This window comes from Zingiber officinale, chromosome 2A (genome assembly GCF_018446385.1).
Source record: "Zingiber officinale cultivar Zhangliang chromosome 2A, Zo_v1.1, whole genome shotgun sequence".
NCBI lineage: Eukaryota > Viridiplantae > Streptophyta > Magnoliopsida > Zingiberales > Zingiberaceae > Zingiber > Zingiber officinale.
The window spans coordinates 34,766,148-34,786,277 of NC_055988.1; the positions used below are offsets into that span (position 1 = coordinate 34,766,148).

The window sequence follows — 20,130 nt, forward strand, 5'->3', positions numbered from 1 at the left end:
CTAACCGATCGCACGGCTGGAACCGCGTGAAGTTTTACCGACGTCGGACGCCGCCTCCTTTTTGAACCTTTCGTGTAACTGCTGCCCATCCACATGACCCTCCACGTCCGCCGCCAGCCCTTCTCTCGCTGCCGCCTTCTGCTTCTTCTTTCTCTTCTGTAGGAAACAGAACACGGCCGCCGCAAGGAAACCGAGGAGGACAAGGCCGCCGAGGGTGGCTACCACCACGATGACCACGGTGTGGTTTGGGCCCGGCGGTGGCGGCGGCGGAACTAGCGGTGCAACTGGAGCCGGCGGCGGTGGCAGTTTGGGAGTGGGAGGTGGCGGTGGCTTAACACTAGGAGGCGGCGGGGGGCTTGGTTGTGGCGGCGGTGGTGGCTTTACACTAGGAGGTGGCGGGGGGCTTCGTTGAGACGGCGGTGGCAATTTGGGAGTGGGAGCCGGAGGCGGCGGTGGGTTCACGATGGGAGTGGGAGGCAGGGGGGTTTTTTTGACGGGGCGCTGGAGAAGGTGTCGTGGGTGGTTGCCTTGAGGAGGGTGGAGGAGGAAATCGGAAGGCCATAATATATTGATCGTTTGGGAAGGGGCTTGCGATGAGGAGAGAAGATTGCCCGAGGTGGTGTTTATAGTAGTAGCTAGGGTGGGTGATCAAATTGTTGGGGTTGCCAAGGAGAGTATTTTTATGGACCAGGAGATGAATTATATATAAGCCTTCGGCTGATCTTTGATCAATCGTCTCGATCTAAATTATAATTTAAGAGGATGATAAATCTAAAGAGGAATCATAATTAATTATGACAAGATTGTCGTCACGATCCAACCGTAATTCTATATGACCCATTTCTTAATTTATAAAAATATGGATCATTAGATCTCCCCTTGAGGAGGTGGTTTCATGCAGCTCATGACTTGGCTCCCATGCCAAGGCTTTTGCGCCTCGCTATTGCTTCCATCAATGTACATACAACCAATATAATCATCATCATCGATTATCACTTTGTCACTTCTGAGTAAAGATAATTATTTGCTTGAGACTCTCCTCTTCTTCCTTTTACTCATTTGCCAAGCGACCACGTAGTATCTTCATCACTGACGTTTTAGAGCTACATTTCACACGCTGTTTCGTATTCTTCTTTCTTCAAGTGCCACACTGCACTTGGAACTTGATGAATATTTTTTTTTTCCATTCATAAAGTTACTAAATTATTTTATCAAATTTCAAGTTAGAAACATTTCTTTCCATTGAAGCGACACTAACCGGTAGTGTATTCTATATATTATTCATATATTATTAAAATAACTTATTTTTTTATTAGAAAATATAAATATTAATTATTAAAATAAAAGATATGTATATATTATTACAATACTTGGTCTGATTTGATATCGTTGACGAATAAAATATCGGTGAGTTGGTGTCAATATTGACTTTGTCATCATTCATCTTGGTGCGACGAGGATTGGTTGTATTCTCCATTAAAGTTTGAGAGAGAGCACTAGAAAGAGAGAGTTTGAATGATGATCGAAAGTTTTCTAGCACGGTCATTTCATCACTTAATTAATAGAGGCAAAAAGAAGGGGAAGATAAATAGTAATCTAGGGTTTGTGGATGTGTGTATGTGCACTTGTGCACCCATAGAATCAAGCGACCTTATTACTGTAACGAATAGCTATCGAATCCGTTGATTCACATATGAATATCGAAAGCAACTATCGAATTCGTTAGTTCACGCATGAATATTGAAAGTAATCTTCTAAATATGTTGATTTATGCATGAATATCAAAAATTAAACATTTAAAAACTACTTCAAATTTTGGGAAAAAGAATTACGTGGCCGAATTAGTATTGATCAAAGCTATCTCTCACAATAACCCAAACAATTATTTATATATATACACTTTAGACCTTAATGTTCAAATAAAAGAAAGAAAATCTCATGTATAGATCTTAATTCTTATCTTGTAAAGAAAGAAAAGAAATTCTTTGAAAAAAAATTTAACAGAAATTGAAATTAATATAACATCATGCTAATATAGATTTCAACCCTAAATATATAATGGAAAGAAATATTAATAGAAAGAAAAAATTATAAACATATTAACAATAAAAAAAAACTTAAACAAGACTTAAAATTTAAAAATATAAAAGATAGAAAATAAATTAAAAATACTCTTATGTTTCGGCATCATTCTCCTAAGAAAATTCATCCTCAAATTTATAATAGTATCATATGATAACCTAAGAAAAAAATCAACTGATACTAAAATGATAAAATCTACAATAATTATTGCACTTCTTCTGATCCTTTTTTAACAACTTGATTAAAAAAAAAAAAAACTACCATGGGATGTCGCTCCAACTCCAATCCTCCTATCTTGTCCTACCAACAACCTCTCCTATTAGTTAGTCTTCCAGATTTATTATAATATTCAAAACTCAACCTTAATGCTCCAAGCTCCAAGCTCCAAGCTCCAAGCTCCAAGGAGGTGTGTCACTCTAGCCCCCCATAAAATCAACCAGAACTGCTAATTCCATGCGTGCTCTTTTAGGATCCGTTCTTTGTTCTGACAATGAACGAATCAGTTGGAAACCAGAAGAATGGCCTTCAACCCTATAGTTCAAGGCTGGTGCAGTTTGAGTTGCAACTGAAGTCAAAACCTTTTGCTAATTACAAGAATTTGAGTTGATATGGTATATTGTGAGTGGCTCGAAAGGTAATTAATATGGGATCGACAGTTAAAATGATATGGTAGTTAAAGTCAAAGTCTGGGTATACGTATCCGAACGAACCACCTCTTAAAAGCAAGGTTCTACATAAACCCGGGTAGCCATAGAGTCGGACGGGCATACAGGGCTCTGCTCGTCATTTTCTTATGCAAGTCTTTCAGCATACAGTCGGTCGGACTCTAGAGTCGGCCGGACATACGGAGCTTAGCTCCCTACTTCTCCTATGTAAGTCTTGTTATAATGCATACTAAAAGTCTAACTTTTGTATAAACATTTATAAGAATCATATTGGTCAAATGTCTACATTTATACGCTTAGTGTAGTTGTTCAATTAATTTATATTGTAAATAACATGATGTGTGGTGTCACACACAGAATATCATGTTATCAGTTCCTTATAAATTATAAATAATAGCTCACGACTAAAATGGATATGAACAAACCATTGGAATAGTCGTAGTATAATTTGATATTAGTTTATCTTAATTATAAAATTACACTAGTACACTCTGAGTGTATTGAGTAGGACCATTTGAGGTAGTTTCTTTTTATACTGACTGAATAAAAGAACAAGACCTCTGTTATTATGGAAGTGTGCGCTCTTAATTCCGATATAATAACAAACACATATATTTAGTTTAACCTTTACCTCGACCAAACCTATGGTCGGTCGATTGTGAGGTGAGTCAGACACCCCTAATTAAACTTAGTTGGTTATTGAATGATTGGACATGCTAACTTCCCGATTCAAGAGTGAATCATTAAACTCCCGATGTTCGACAGACTTAAAGGACAGTCACTCTTCTTCTGAACGGCTTGTAATCCGGTCGGGTTGGCATTAAGAGCCTTAGCACTAAGCGAATAACAAAGTCAGATAGGGAATGCCTACGTTATCTTAACTTTGATCATCACATCATCCCCAAAATCTGTCCATTATATCCCATATCAATATCATTTAAGAGAACCCAACTAATAGTATCATTAAAACTCAAAGGAATTCGATATTTTTAATTGTATTTTGTATATCATAATAATAATTTTAATTTAGTTGAAATAATTTTAATTGATTTAATAAAATATATTTTTAATATAATCGTGTTGAATATATAATAATTTTAATAAAAAATAAAAAAAATACTCTCTCCTCTTGAGTAATAATTTTTGTCCCATTAATCATTCTGCTTCTCTGCTTTTTCTTATCTCCATATATAGTTTCTCCTGCTAGGGCATTTTCGACACTCCAATAGAGTTACGAGTTTTCCCCTCCCCGTTATTTCCTCCCTGTCCAATTACTCCACCGTCGTTCACCAATGCCCGGCGTACGTTTCCTATTCAATCTATTTACTAATGCTCATTTTATAATAATATATATTATTTATTAGATAAATAAAATTTTACTATTTAAATACACATTCTCTAGGTATATATACGATTCATAACGTGAGAGAAGTTATCATTAAATTATAACTAGTGAGCATCTCTATACATGAATATATTGAAAATAATCCCTAGTCGTTGAATTCATGAGTTCAGACATCATCGATTTTGTGAAACTAGCACGTGCTATGTTCTTTGATTTATCCAAATAGTTGTTTCTCACTAGTATGAGATATTGGGATGTCGAAAGTTAAAGTAGATGCTAATTATGATAACTAGTTTATTGGAGTGACTTACTCTGAGACTTCATAGGATTCTCTACATATATGTTAATAAAGATCTCATTGATGCTCGAGTGCAAGTTTTCTTCGACTTGAGGTATTCAAGTCACTTTTGTCATGAATACTTATACTTTGACATCTTAAGCAAGTATCTCCTTGGAGGTGTGACCCCAGGATGATTGAGTATAAGTTAAAGTGTCCGAAGGTATTTGAATAACTAATAAAAGATTCACCGCTCTTTACAAGGAGACGTATATCCTATGACTATTTATCAGAATTATTACTCAAAGTTTTTGACCAAAGCATTATATGTTAAGAGCTTGGACACGTGTATGAGTAATTTGAATATATATGATGAGGAAGTATTACTTAGGCTGATGTGACTTAGTTACTCTAGTGGGGACTAACAAATAAACTATGACCAAAACTAAATGGGTATATGACAAGTGAAATAAACGACATACGACTCATTGTAACGGTTGAAAGGTTCAGAAATCAACCGTTAATTATTCGGTTAAATGAGAATTATGATATACTACTAGGTGTCATTCATGATATTTTTATAATTAATGATTAATTATGGACGATTAATATAAATCGAGAATCTATTGAATCACATGCATAATAAATATATTCGAAAGAGTTAAATGAGTTTAATAATTAAATTATTAAATTAAGAGACATTAAGTTTGGTGGGATAAATATAGAAGATATTTTAGAAGTAGGGATGAATCATGTTTTTAAAGATAAGATGATTTTTTTAATTTAATTATAAATTAAAAATTTTAATTATTGAACTAAGTGATTTAATTTACGAGATAGTGAATACGGATCCAAATCGAGTAGAGTAGATTGAATAAATGGATGGGTGAGGTATAAGTTGAATTTTAGAATTAAATTGAGTTTTAGATTTAATATTTCTTTTTCCTTGATTCTTTCTCTCTCCTCCTTTTAATTATCTTCCGCCGTTTTCACGAAGAAAACAAGACGAAGAGAACAGAGAGAAGAACAAAAAAGGGTTTCTTCTTTTCTACTGCCACCGACGCGAACCCAAACGGATTTCGCCGCCGCCGCCCATACTCTGCCGTCCAGTCTCTGCTCCGGCCAGAGGAGGCATCGCCGACCATATCTGCTGCTCCGGCATCCTTCCTTGGCCGCTAGATCCGGCCAAAATCGTCACGCCCAAAGGTGCCTGCCGCCTCTATTGTGCCGACGAAGCCCCGCGAATTTTCCTATCTCCTTCCACGGCCCTTGGCCCTCGAGCAGAGTTCGCGTCTTCCTCGAATTTTCCTGGTTCGGAATAGGGATTGAAGCCCGAAGCGACAGCCTCCCATCGCGGGCTGAGAAGAAGCCTCAGAAGCACGGCCTGCTCTCCTCTCCGGTTCTCCAACAGCAATCTTGATTTCAGCGATCTCCCTCGGTTCGGAAAAGGGATTAAAGTTCACAGTGGCCTCCTCTCCTGTCGATTTGAGCAGAATCTGCAGCGTTTAGTTTGGCTCCCACATCGTCCCTTGTCCCGCTTCCACTACGCACGGAAAAATAACTGTATTCTTCATAGCTGAGCTCTGTCACGGAATGGGAAGAGCTCGCCTATCCTCCTCACGGTCGTTTTCATCTGACAGCGAGAGCTCCGATAAGACTGAGAAAAGAAGTAAGAAGAAAGAGACGAGTAGGTCTAGCCGTCACAAGGAGAGCAGTGGACAAAAAAAGAAAAGACACTCCAAGTCCGAGAGAAGGCGGGATCATGAGGAGCGTCGGGGAAAGAGAAGGGATAGGAAGAAGTTGGAGAAGAGGCATAAGAGTCGGAGGAAAAAGGATGGCAGTGACGATTCAGATTATTCTCATTTTTCATCTTCTTATTCCGGTGAGGATTCCGTCTCTCAATCGTCCAGACCTGAAGCAATTACTCGCCTCTTCCTTCAGAAATTTCCGAATGCTGCAGATGATCTAAAGCAGGTGCGAACAAGTATTTTTTATGCAATTTGCATCTTCCCTATGAGCTGGGTACCTGGATTACCCAAAAAAACCAACTCGCCTGTTATCTTTTTAAAGTAGAAAATCACTATTTATACATTTCAAAATGAGATAACATTTTTCTTATGTGTAAGATTGTTTTGCACTATGCTAAATATGTGTGTGTGTTGCAACTGTTTTCCTTCTTTTTGTTGTAGCTTCTTCACATGATCGATAGTGGACAAGGTGTTGATGTAGGAGGAATTTCAGATAAGTCACTGGTGAAACTTCTAAGACGTCTCTTCCAATCTTTAAACCTAAAAAAAAATGATTATGGTGTTTATTTGTTGCATCGAAAAGGCATTCCAACTTTAGATATTGTTGGTCCAATACTATGCCCATATTTGAAAACTGGAGATAGTCTGCATCCTGTGTCCAAAGAACCACATACTCAAGTGTCTTCACCATCCGAACATTCACCTAAGGACCAAGCTGAAAATGACACAAACCTAAATGAGTTACAAGATGAAGGACCAACACCTGGAAGAAGAAGGTGAGATACTGTAGATTTTGAAGGTTTCATGTTTATAGCTTCTTATGAGTTGATTTTCTGCTTTTTCCCTAGTCGTTCCTTCTAGTTTCTAGTCATCTTGTATATTGAATTTTTTTTTCTTCCTTGTAACTGTGTGAACTGGTAATCTTCTTTGGCAGGTTCAATTATCATTGTATGCCTTGTCCCTATCATTTTTTATAACAACAAGGAGTTCAATGATAATTGAATTTGTTTATGCTCCATTGTTAAAGAAAAAAGAAAAAACTTCATTGTGCCTAGTTTATCTTGCTACTTTATATACTCGTCAATAATCTTTGGTTGACATGGTAAGAGAAAATATCACTATTTTGATAAATACTGTTTACAAAAAAAAATCCAAAGATCAAGAATATAAGATAGCTCTAGATTTAGGAAAACTAACTTGGATATCCTAGACGGTAAAAAAAAACATGAAAAAAGGATATTCACTGTTTAGATGCACCATTAGACAAATATGAAGTTGAAAATGAACTTATGATAGCCATGTAATAAGATACCTAACATCATCTATATGCATAGGATCATACCAACATTTTTCATATATTTACCCTATCTATGGGGGCAAAGCATTCAGGATTATCTTAAATAATGGAAGTTACACAAATGTAGTTTCTACAAAGTCAGTCACCATAATGCAACTCAAATGAAAGCGTCATCTAAATCCTTATAAATTTGTGTTGGTAGATCAAATATAATTACTAATGTAAAAATAGAGAGATGTTTGGTCCCTATGTAATTACAGTTAGTATGGTGTTACATTATCCCTGTGAATGCTGCCCATGTGATCCTTGGTAGATCATGGTTGTTTCCATCATACACGATGAAAGGGAAAATACAGACACGCTTAATCCTACCAAATGAAACTAAAGCCACAAATAACAAAGTAAATCTTTCATTTTTTCTCACTAAACAATACCGAAAAGGAAACAAAAGAATCTAGGTGGAATGCCAAGCCCCCAATTAACAACATAGGATGTTGTGCCCTTATGGAGTCATCTATCCCTTTACAATGATTTCAAAGTTATTAAAAAAGTCACTTCGTGACTTACCTTATCCTCAACCTGTGAGAGTGGTGATGGGAATCTTAGCATCACAAGAGATAACTCTACCTTCTTGCTTAATCATTTCTCTAGCGAGATCAAGGACCTCTTAAGCCTAGTACTTAACCCCTAAAAGAGCTTACTAATAGCATGTTCTCTTTATATAGAACACTAACTATATAATTGCAAAGAAAATTTTCATTTTTAGTGATCCTGAGACTGATGTTTTTTTAAGTGAGCCTCCTGAAGAGGTACCTGTGAATACACCACTTTTGGGGCACATTCAACATGCCATTAATCATGATTCCTTTGTCTACTTTTATCCACTACACTAAGAGCCCTAATATTGTGCATAAGAGAGATAAATGCAATACTAGGAGAAGAATTTCAATAATTAATGATTATTAAAAACTGCATGCTAAAGCACCCTGTAGGCTTAAAGAGCAGCACATAAATTATACCTATGCATTCATTCCCCAAAATCTCATAATCACTCTAAAAGAATTTATATTCATTCCACTATTCCTTTGTGAGAAAAATTGGTTCAAATTCATATTTATTTAAAAAAATTTCATTTTTTTGCAAAGTATTTGGTGCCTTGTTGGTAGACATTCTACCCTCAACTTTTACATGTTGACTTTTCCATGGACACTAGGGCTATATTGGAGATGTAGAGAGTTGTTTTGTATCATGGTTAGCTGCCGTGTTTCCTTATACATTAGAATGGACAATAAAAATGAAAGTAAAGGTCAGAAGCATAGTGAAGAGGCAATTATTCCTCACTCATTTTAAGGTTTGAGAAAAAATAAATAAACTTACTTCCTTAAATATCAAAACTAAGATGGTTCTACAATAACTTTTAACTGATTGGAAAAAAAGTCTAAAGTGAAGATGTGTACCACTCGCCGGTAGTTAAGATATCCTTGTTGGGGGAGAAAGATGCAAGTTAGAAAATTTATATTATTCTTTAAATTTATAGACTTCATAAGGATTTTTTTTTTTGTGTTGTTAAAGGCGCGCCCGAGGCATGAGGCACACAAGGCACGAAAAAGCGCATTTTTCCACGCAGGCGAGCGTTGTTCATCAGGTGCACGCCTGGGCGCGCCTAGGCGCGCCTAGGGCATCTTTGCACCTCAACTTAGGCGCGATCGAGGTGCTTCTCGTGAACAATTTCTGGATTTTTAACCCAAAAAAACATTTCATTTGGTTTGGAATTAGGGCACGGAGAAGAAAAAGATAGAAGGAAAGAAGAAAAGAACGCAAGAAGAAGAAACCTGAACCTGAGCCTACCTGGAGCATTTTCGTCATCGCCGCGGTTGCCTAAGTTGTGCCGCAGTACCCAGGTATGTGTTTTTTCCTTTTTTTTTTGTTTTTCTGTTCTTCTTTTTTTCTGTTATCTTCTTTTCTTCGTTTTCCGTTTTTCTTCTTTTCTTCTTCTTCTTCGTCTTTTCTTCTCTTTGTTCCGGTATCTTCTTTTCTTTTCTTTTTTTCATTTTTTCTTTTTACTGAGTTGCTAATTCGTGTTCTTGTTGTCGTCTGGTTTTGTTTTTTTCTTGTTTTTTCATTTTTTTGTCTTGTTTTTCTATTACCGGTACAATGTTGATTTTATTTTATTTTTAATTTTTCAGGCTATTTTTTTGTTCAATTATCATGGAAGGTAGTAGCGATGCTCCAACATATACATCAAAAGATCCGACATGGAATTATTTTCAAAGAATTGATCAGGATAAAAAAATGATTTAATTTATAACTTTTGTCAAAAAGTTATAAAAGGGGGTATCTATCGTGCAAAACAACATCTTGTTGGGGGGTTTCGAAATACTACGACTTGCAAAAGATGTTCGCCTCATGTACGTGAAGAAATTTAAAATTTCATGGAGAAAAGACAGAGAAAAGTAATCCTTCTAAATTTGCAACATATGATTTTGAGGATGTAAACCTTCTCGGTGATGATATTGATATGGATGATATTAGAGTTAAAGTTATGTCGCCTATAAGTACAAGTGCAAACTCTAGATCAGTGAATATACAAAAAAAAGTCAAGACAAATAGGTCCAATGGATACGTATTTTGCTCCTAATGTGTAAAAAATTGTTAAAAGTAGAAAGGGTAAAGAGAGGCAAACTACGATAAATGAGGCATACAAGAAAGAAGTGAGGGAAAAAACTTATATGGTCATAACTGAGTGGATGTATGATGCGACAATTCCTTTTAATGCCATTAACTATTCAAGCTTCAAAAGGATGTTAGACTTGGTTAATATAGTGTGCGTCTAAAAGGAACTAGTTATCATGAGGTGCGGGTTCCTTTTTTAAAAAAGGTTGTTGATAATGTGACAAATGATTACATTAAGCCGTGTGAAACAGAATGGGCCAAGTATGGTTCTAGTTTGATGACAGATGGGTGAACAGACAAAAGGCGGAGGACATTGATTAATTTTTTAATGAATTCTCCTAATGGTTCAGTTTTCATCGAATCGGTTGATGCTTTTGATTATGCAAAGGCCAATTGCTTGATCGATTTGTGGAGCGTGTAGGAGAAGTAAATGTTATTCAAGTTGTTATGGATAGTGTAAGTAACAATGTGCTTGCTGGTAAGAATCTATTTAATTCTTTCTTAACAATATGTTTTTTCTTATATATGTTAAACTTATCTAGTTTTCTAGCTTCTTTTGTATGAAAATTATTAGAAGTAAAAAGCCACACTTGTATTGGACTCGCTGCTCACTGCGTCAACTTGATCTTAGAAGATATTGGGAAATTGCCTGATTTTAAAGCAACATTGAAGAAGGCAATGAGTATAAATGCCTACATTTATGTTCACCCAGGCATGGTAAATATGTTGGGGCAATTCGTGCAGGTGTCACAAGATTTGTTATTGCTTTTCTAAATCTTGAAAGGATGCCCCTACAGAAGTAAAATTTAAAAAAAAATGTTCATTTTAAAGGATTGGACAAAAAGGAAATGGGCAAAAGAAGCTGCGGGGAAGAAGGTAGCTAAAATCATCATGACACTTAGATTTTGGAGCAGTGTTGTGCATATTTTAAAGATATATGACCCTTAAGTCTGTGTTCAGAGACTGGTTGATGGCAAAAGAAAACCTGCAATGGGCTATATTTATGAGGCTATGGATAGGGCAAAAGAAATAATTATAAAGTCCTTTGCGGAGAAAGAAGAGAAATACAAAGAAGTGTTTGAGATCATTGATAAGAGATGGGAATGCCAACTTTATTGGTCTTTGCATGCTGCAGGACATTATTTGAAGCTAGAATATTTTTATTCATACACGGATTTAAATATTTGTGGAGAAGTGGTGAATAGTTTGTTTGAAACTATAGAGAGATTGGTTTCAAGCGTTGCTGAGCAAGATATAATCACAACCCAACTCTCTATATATCGAAAGGTAGAAGGACTATTTTGGAGGAATGTGACAATTAGACATAGAAGAGCATTATTTCCAGCAGAATGGTGGGAATGCTACGGAGCAAATACCCCAAATTGCAAAAGTTTGCTATTAAAGTGCTTATCTTCACTTGTAGTGCTTCTGGTTGTGAGCGCAATTAGAGTGTATTTGAGCAGGTATGTAATAAATATAAATGTATAATACTATTAGTATGTTACTTTTGTAAGTAGAAAATATTCTTTGCTATTTTATTATACTTATTGTGATTTCTGACATTTTGTAGATTCACATCAAAAAAGGAATAGGTTAGCTCTACAACGCTTAAATATTTAGTATCTGTGAAATACAATCATGCTTTAAAACTTCGGTATGAAACACGTGATCAGATTGACCCCATCTCTTTGACAGATATTGATGACAGTAATGAATGGTTGATGGGTAGAATGGATGGAGAAAGTGATAACGAAGAAGATGAGTTGATTTTTGAAGGTGATGATTTGACATGGGATCTCGTTGCTAGGGCTAGTGGAGCTGAAGAGCTTGAATATTGTACTAGAGGAAAAAACATTGCATCCATGACCTTTAGTTCACATGCTAGGCCTAAACAAGTCGAGAAGGGAAATACATTTTCCTCTATGAGACACTCATCTCTAAGACTTAGAGATGAAGAAGAAGAAGAAGAAATTGAATATGAAGAAGATGAAGATAAAGAAGAAAAAGAATACAATGAGGATGATCTTGAGCTTGATGATTAATCTGACTTATTACGTTTATTTTGATGAACTTCGTTAGTTTAGATTAGAAAGTTAAAACTTGAAAGTTTGAAACTTTTATTAATTTTATCATAGTGTTGTTTTACTTGTCATATTATGTGTCTTATGGCTAGTGGTTTAATATTTGTGTGGGGAATATTAATAGTTATCATATTTGATATATTATATGAGTGTGTTAATAGTTTAGTAATCAACCTTATGTTCAAGAGGCGTGCGCTTCAGGGGTGCCTCGGGCTCGCCTCGTGCCTCGCACTTCTAACAACACTGAATGTAGCAATGAAACTCAAGTTCAAAAAGAGAAATTTCTCAAGAAGTTAACATGAGGCATTGGATCTCGTAACAACTCCAACCCAAAGACATTTGGGAGAAAAGTCAAAATAAATCGTATCCTAAATAAAGTTATCCCAAAAATATTCTCTTTTCCTAAACAAGACAATTCCTAATTTTAAAACTACCTTAAATAATATAAGGATCTACAAAAACAAATCAGTGTTGTTAGAGGTGCGAGGTGCAAAGGGCTCCTAGAGCCCAAGGTGCGAGGCGAACCCAAGGCGCACGCCTCTTGAACATGAGGTTGATTAGTAAACTATTAACACATTCATATAATATATCAAATATGATAACTATTAATATTCCACATATACAAATATCAAACCACTAGCCATAAGACACATAATATGATAAGCAAAACATCTCATGATAAAATTAATAAAAGTTTCAACTTTCTAATCTAAACTAACAAAGTTCATCAAAACAAGCATAATAAGTCAAATTAATCATCAAGCTCAAGATCATGCTCATTATATTCTTCTTCTTTATCTTCATCTTCTTCAAATTCAATTTCTTCTTCTTCATCTCTAAGTCTTAGAAATGAGTGTCTCATAAAGGAAGATGTATTTCCCTTCTCGACTTGTTTAATCCTAGCATGTGAACTAGAGTCCATGGATACAATGTTTTTTCCTCTAGTACAACATTCAAGCTCTTTAACTCCACTAGCCCTAGCAACGGCATCCCATGTCAAGTCATCACCTTCAAAAATCAACTCATCTTCTTCATTATCACTTTCTCCATCCATTCTACCCATCAACTATTCATTACTGTCATCAATATTTGTCAAAAAGATGAGGTCAATTTGATCACGTGCATCATACCGAAGTTTTAAGCACGATTGTATTTTACAAATACCAAATTATTTAAGTACTGTTGAGCTAGCATATTCCTTTTTTTATTTTTTTTTTTGCCGTGAATCTACAAAATGTCAAAAATCACAATAAGCATAATGAAATAGCAAAGGATATTTTCTACTTATAAAAGTAACATACTAATAGTATTATACATTTATATTTATTACATACCTGTTCAAATACACTCTAATTGCACTTGTAGCCGGAAGCACTACAAGTGAGGCTAAGCACTTTAATAGCAAGCTTTTGCAATTCTAGGGTATTTGCTCCGTTGCATTCCCACCATTCTGCCGGAGATAATGCTCTTCTATGTCTAATTGTCACATTCCTCCCAAATAGCTCTTTTGCCTTTGGATATATAGAGAGCTAGGTAGTGATTTTATTTTGCTCAACAACGCTTGAAATCCATCTCTCTATGGTTTCAAACAAAACATTTACTACTTCTCCATAGATATTGGAATCCATGTATGAATAAAAATATTCTGGATTCAAATAATGTCCTGCAGTATGCAGAGACCGATGAAGTTGGCATTATCGTTTCTTATCAATGATCTCAAACACTTCTTTATATTTCTCTTCTTTCTCCTCAAAGACCTTCATAATTGTTTCTTTTGCTCTATCCATAGCCTCGTAAATATAGCTTATTGTAGGTTTTCTTTCGCCATCAGTCAGGCTCAGAACATGGACTAAAGGGTCATATACCTTTAAAATATGCACAACACTGCTCCAAAATCTAAGTGTCATGATGATTTTAGCTATCTTCTTCCGTGCAACTTCTTTTGCCCATTTACTCTCTGTCCAATCCTTTAAAACAAATATTTTTCTTAAATTTTGCTTCTATAGGTGCATTCTTTCAAGAGTGAGAAAAGTAGTAGCAAATCTTGTGGCACTCATCCAACAAAGCTCTTTTTGTCTTGTGAATTGCCTCAACATATTTATCATGCCTCGACGAATCCAATATCCATCTAAGATCAAGTTGACGCAGTGAGCAATACAAGGAGTCCAATACAAGTGTGGCCTTTTTTGTTTCTAATAATTTTCCTACAAAAGAAGTTAGAACACTAGATAAGTTCAACATATATAAGAAAAAAAAATATTGATAAGAAAGAATTAAATAGATTTTTACCAGCAAACACATTGTTACTTGCATTATCCGTAATAACTTGAACAATATTTGCTTCTCCTAAATGTAGCACAAATTGATCGAGTAATTAAAATATTTTCTTTCCAATTTTTGCATAATCAGAAGCATCGACCGATTTGAAGAAAACTGAATCTTTAGGAGAATTCACTAAATAAATTAATCAATGTCCTCAACTTTTGTCTGTCTACCCATTTGCCATCAAATTACAATCATACTTGACCCATTCTGGTTAATACGACTTAATGTAATCATTTGTCACACTATCAACAATCTTTTTTAAGAAAAGGAACCTGCATCTCATGATAACTAGGTTCTTTTAGACCTACACCATATTGGCTAACCAAGTCCAACATCCTTTTGAAGCTTGAATAGTTAACGACATTAAAAGGAATTGTCGCATTATACATCCACTCAGTTATGGCCATACAAGTTTTTTCCCTCAATTCTTTCTTGTATGCCTCATTTATCATAGCTTGTCTCTCTTTTCCCTTTCTACTTTCAATATTTTTTTTTGAACATTAGGAGCAAAATATGTATCTATTAGACCTATTTGTTTTGACTTTTTTTTTTGTACATTCACTGATCTAGAACTTGTACTTGTATTTATAGTCAACATAGCTTTAACTCCAATATTATTCATATCAATATCATCACCGAGAGGGTCTACATCTTCAAAGTCCAATGTCGTAAGTTTAGAAGGATTATTTTTCTCCGTCTTTTTCTCCATGAAAATTTTAATTTCTTCATGTACATGAGGCGGACATCTTTTGCTAGTCGTAGTATTTTTGAAGCCCTCCAACAAGATGTTGTTTTGCACGATAGATACCCCCTTTTGTAACTTTTTGACAAAAGTTACAAATCAAATCATTTTTGTCATTCGGATTAATTCTTTAAAAATAATTTCATGCCGAATCGTTTGATGCATATGTTGGAGCATCACTACTACCTTCCATGATAATTGAACAAGAAAATAGTCTGAAAAATCAAAATAAAATCAACACTGTATCCACAATAGAAAAACATGACAAAAAAAAGGAAAAACAGGGGAAAAAAAAAGTAAAACCGGAAAACAACAAGAACATGAACCAACAACTCAGCAAGAAGAAAAGAGGAAGATACTAGAACAAAAAAAGAAAAACTGAAAACGAAGAAAAGAAGATAATAGAAGAAGAAGATAACAGAAGAAAATGAAGAAGAGAAGAAGAAAAACAAAAAAAACACTTACTTGGGTATGATGGCGCGACTCAGGCAGACGGAAATTCTCCGAGTAGGCTCGGGTTCAGGTTTCTTCTTCTTGCATTCTTTTCTTCTTACCTTTTATTTTTTTCTTCTCCGTGCCCTAATTCCAAACCAAATGAAATGTTTTTTTCTGTTTAAAAAATCCAGAAATTGTTCACGAGGCGTGCCTCGATCGCGCCTCAGTTGAGATGCAAAGGCGCCCAGGCATGCCTTGCGTGGAAAAAAGGCGCTTTTCCTAGCGCCTTGTGCGCCTCACTCCTTAGGCACCCCTTTAACAACATAGGCTACATCACATATAGGTAGACTACAGTTCATTTTAATTGGACAGACTGCAATTTTTGGTTAGCTTGACTAGCTCTATGTTGCAGCATTGGTTGTTTCTAGTTTAATGTCACTTTTCTTTTCCATGTTTTATTTTAAATGTGTTTCTCCATTTGTATATCTATTGGCACGTATGCATTATGAACGATTCATAGTTATATAACCTATATTTATACAGCATTTATCATATGGTGATATAGGAGTCAGTTGTGTTGGCCTTTCTATGTTTTATCCTTCATAAACCATCTTCTATTGTGAGAGTTAACTAAATAGGGATAAGTAGCATGCTGTCGAAGAATGAGCATAATAAGGTTGTTCATTTAAAATGCCTTCTATATGCAAAGTTATCATGGAAATTGCCATTTGCCAGGCATTTTGAGGAAGGTTACATGTTACATGCCACTCACATGTAATGCTAGCACTTGTTTCATATGTACAAAAGTCAAATTAAGTTGCATCAATATTTTTCCAATCCAAATTTTATGTTGTGTAATTTGATAATGGTGATGAGATCTGTTTGCAGATTGATTGGACCTGAAATGCCATCTCGAGAAGTATTGGCTGCTGCTGCTGAGTTGACAGAGGCAGAATGTTTGCTAAGGTTCTTTAACACTAGTCTCTAATTTCTGCAGCTGTTTCCTTTAGCTTGCCCTTGTGGGTAGCTAGTCTGTTGAAGAAAACCAACAATGTAATTGCAAGTTCGTTTGATACTTTTAATATGCCCAGGGAAGCTGAGCTGGACATTGACAGTGAATTGCTCATTGGCCCCCCTCCTCCCGCCATAGTTTCGGAAGCTGCATCTGCAAATGAAGCTGAACGCTTTGAGGAGGTATACACATTTTATGCTATGTTCTGTTGATTCTGCTCATACTGCTTTACCAACATGCCATTGGTCAATGAATGCAAGTGTTTCAGCTGAGCTTCTTGAACATGAATCTGGTTTGATTTTTTAAAATGGGTTAAGTGAAATGACATGCTACTTGTCTTTGAATTTGGTTTATCATCTTTGCTGAGTTCTTTGTCAGGTAAATAAATTTTTAATTCTGCTTAAATTGATGAATATGATCTCAAAATTCTTTGAAGCTATAGTCTATCACTAAACACTGTTTATACCTATGGAGATTTGTTTTGATATCCTGATTTTGTTTGAATAAGGTAATTCTCAGTCTGTCTCTTGGACTTGCTAAGATGTTTCACAATTTGATAAGTGGTAGTCAACAGTGTCAGGTAAATAAATGTTTAATTCTGCTTAAATTGATGAATATGATCTCAAAATTCTTTGAAGCTATAGTCTATCACTAAACACTGTTTATACCTATGGAGATTTGTTTTGATATCCTGATTTTGTTTGAATAAGGTAATTCTCATAGTCTGTCTCTTGGACTTGCTAAGATGTTTCACAATTTGATAAGTGGTAGTCAACAATAAAGTATCAAAATTCTTCTTTTCTCTCATAGAGTTAGCTTGCATAGTATCCTGAATTTGTGCAGTAACGCTGTGATAATGCGTGTTGTTCAGGTAGCTCGGATTGTCAGTGCTGATGTTGATAAACCATATGACATTCTTGGAGTCAATTGGAAGATGTCATCTGAAAATATCAAGAAAAGGTTAGAAACCTTGTTCAACGTCCACACATTCTTCAATGTTCTAAATGAGAAAATTTGTCGGATGTCTCTTTTGTCACTTTCAAGTTTACTACTTCTCTGAGATTCTCCCTTTGTGGACTTCATAAAAAGGAAGTTAAGATTGTTCTCTTATAACACATACTTATTACAAATTGTATAAGATCAATGACCAGTATTGTAAAAGTAAAATACAATATTCTCTCTGACGGCAACTTACCTGTCTATTTCCTTATTGGCTATGCTATCTTATTGTTGTCTAGACTGATTTTCAACCTCAGAAGCATCTAATGCATCTATTTTCTAGATACTGGAAGTTATCTCTTTTGGTGCATCCCGACAAATGTACTCACCCTCAAGCACACCAGGCATTTGTGTTATTGAACCAAGCATTCAAAGATTTACAGGATCCTGACAAGGTAGGTCTGATTATGTTACAGTAGCCATTGAAGAACTATTCCAAAGTCCAAACACCCTAAAGCAATTATTTTATCTGCAAAATGCACTGTATTAGGTTCTAGTTTGATGCAAGCCAAACAAAATACAATAGAATCGATTCAGAATCAAAATTGGATCAGTTTGGTTGAAGGTTTTATATTCAAACCATCTATTATTATGTTAAATATAGAAAAATAATCACATTCGGTTTAGTTTACCATGTGATGACATTATTGCTGAACGAATTTGTTGAAATCAGGATCCACTTTCCTACTGTTGCTGCTGGTGGCAGTGGTCTAATACAATTATTCTGGATTGGATGGCATAATAGCAGGCTGACTTGGGCAAGGAATGAAGAGGTGTTCATGTGTTGGATATACTGGATATGCATTGATGATAGAAGAGCTTTCACCAGCAATGGTCTGTTATCAAGCACTGTAGGGTTCGAATATGTGCCCTAGAGTTTTACTTGGCCTCTATTTACCTGCCTCAAAAACAAGGGAATGGAATTTAATTCCATGTTGGAAGTCTCGGTTGGTTAGTGTTTCAAACAAGTTGGATGGAATAGTAATAATCTTCCATCCCCCATCAATTACCTAGAGGAAGAGGGAAAGAGAGAAACAAAAAGATAAGCAATTCACGAAGATTCTTATTTGATTGCCTTTCTTTCCTTGTTTGATCACTTCGCCAAAACCCACTTGAGCTTCCTCTCATTGTTCGAGTCGGCAACTACATGGTATTGAACCTCCATTAAATCCACTTGACAAGTAATGCTTGACCTCCCTCATCATTGACAGCATGTTTTAAGCTCAACAAGGACTCTTGCAAGTTCCTTCTCATAGATGATCAGCTTCAAGCTCCATGAGGATTTTGGTGTGTTTCCTCCCATTAGTGACAAGGTTTGAGCTTCAAGAGGACTCCCACAAGCTATTATATTCATTGGCAACAAGCTTCAAAATAGTGAGTACTATTGTGATCTTTATGACAATGAACTCCTTCAAGGACTCCTATGAGTTCCATCTTCACTCACAAGCTGTGAGCATAGGGTCATTTTTACCTTTTGGTGGTTTGTTATCTCGTGATCGGTGGAATCATCTAGACAAAAGTAAAACACCTTATTTTTACCTACACAGAATCAATGAGCAAATCTTTTGTTGTAATTTCAATATGAATAAGCAAAGGAAAATGCCTCATAATTTATGCATTTTCATGGAATTAAGTTGCTTTTGTGCAAGTAAACACATCGTTGGTTACCTAGGCCATTAAACCTCTTTATAATGCCTCTTGACGTGTTTTAAATTTTTTGAATATTTGTAAAATATCTTCATTGTCAAAATTATTAAATACAAAATCATTAAATACATCTCGGTATGAGTGATCAAATAATCATTCATGTGTTTATCTTCCAATGGGTTATGTTGTTAGGACTATAAGGCATATGTGGCTAGATAGTTAGAGGGGGTGAATAACATTTAACTTGCAAAATGTGCTCTGCTAATGCTTTAGCAAGGTCAACTACAAACTATTCATGCAATTGAAATAAAATAAGCAAGCATAAGAACGCCAACAACATGATTTAATGTTGTTTGAAAGAATCATTCCTACTCCATAACATGTGACTCTTTGACGAGTCACTCTCTAAACCCCACTAGTTTTTTTTTTTCCTTTACGGACTTCTTCTAGAGGTAGAGAAACATCTTATAATCTCTTGTACAAATAATTGAAACTTGGAAGTTTAAGGATAAGTAGGGGCGTCAATTTGGGTGGGTCGGGTTCAGGTCAGATTGGATTTTTTTTTTAAAAAAAATTCTCAATCCGAATCTGAATACAACCCGAAACTCCTAAACTCGAACTCGACCTGAATAACCTGATTCAAAATGACTTTTTTTTAGTTATTTTCTCTATAAGTCTTTACTTTTATCTCAATACTCCATCATTATCATATTAAGATTGATATTAATATGTATAAAAGCATCTTAATTTTCAAAATAAAATTTGATTTAACCTCAAAAAATCCACTAAACCCTAAATTTGG

At 35.4% G+C, this 20,130-nt stretch overlaps 2 protein-coding genes across 3 annotated transcripts in view; one reads left to right on the forward strand and one right to left on the reverse strand.

Annotated features, from left to right (window-relative positions):
- Window positions 1–5,531, reverse strand: LOC122043629 (protein TRACHEARY ELEMENT DIFFERENTIATION-RELATED 7A-like). Its single transcript, XM_042604236.1, has 2 exons — window positions 5,438–5,531; window positions 1–527 (listed from the first exon to the last, which is right to left on the reverse strand). Exons 1-2 carry the CDS (start codon window positions 5,529–5,531, stop codon window positions 1–3), a joined length of 621 nt encoding a protein of 206 aa, XP_042460170.1.
- LOC122041014 overlaps window positions 5,340–20,130 on the forward strand; it is a 22,679-nt gene continuing 7,888 nt past the window's right edge. Inside the window, exons 1-8 of one of the 2 annotated variants that reach the window (XM_042600533.1) lie at window positions 5,340–6,343; window positions 6,559–6,893; window positions 8,987–9,125; window positions 15,862–16,013; window positions 16,559–16,636; window positions 16,762–16,864; window positions 17,554–17,642; window positions 17,965–18,076. In XM_042600533.1, coding sequence (XP_042456467.1) covers window positions 5,963–6,343; window positions 6,559–6,893; window positions 8,987–9,125; window positions 15,862–16,013; window positions 16,559–16,636; window positions 16,762–16,864; window positions 17,554–17,642; window positions 17,965–18,076 — 1,389 coding nt within the window. In that variant the 5' untranslated portion in view covers window positions 5,340–5,962. The remainder of the gene's footprint in view (window positions 6,344–6,558; window positions 6,894–8,986; window positions 9,126–15,861; window positions 16,014–16,558; window positions 16,637–16,761; window positions 16,865–17,553; window positions 17,643–17,964; window positions 18,077–20,130) is intronic. The other variant, XM_042600534.1, reaches the window with a different exon arrangement.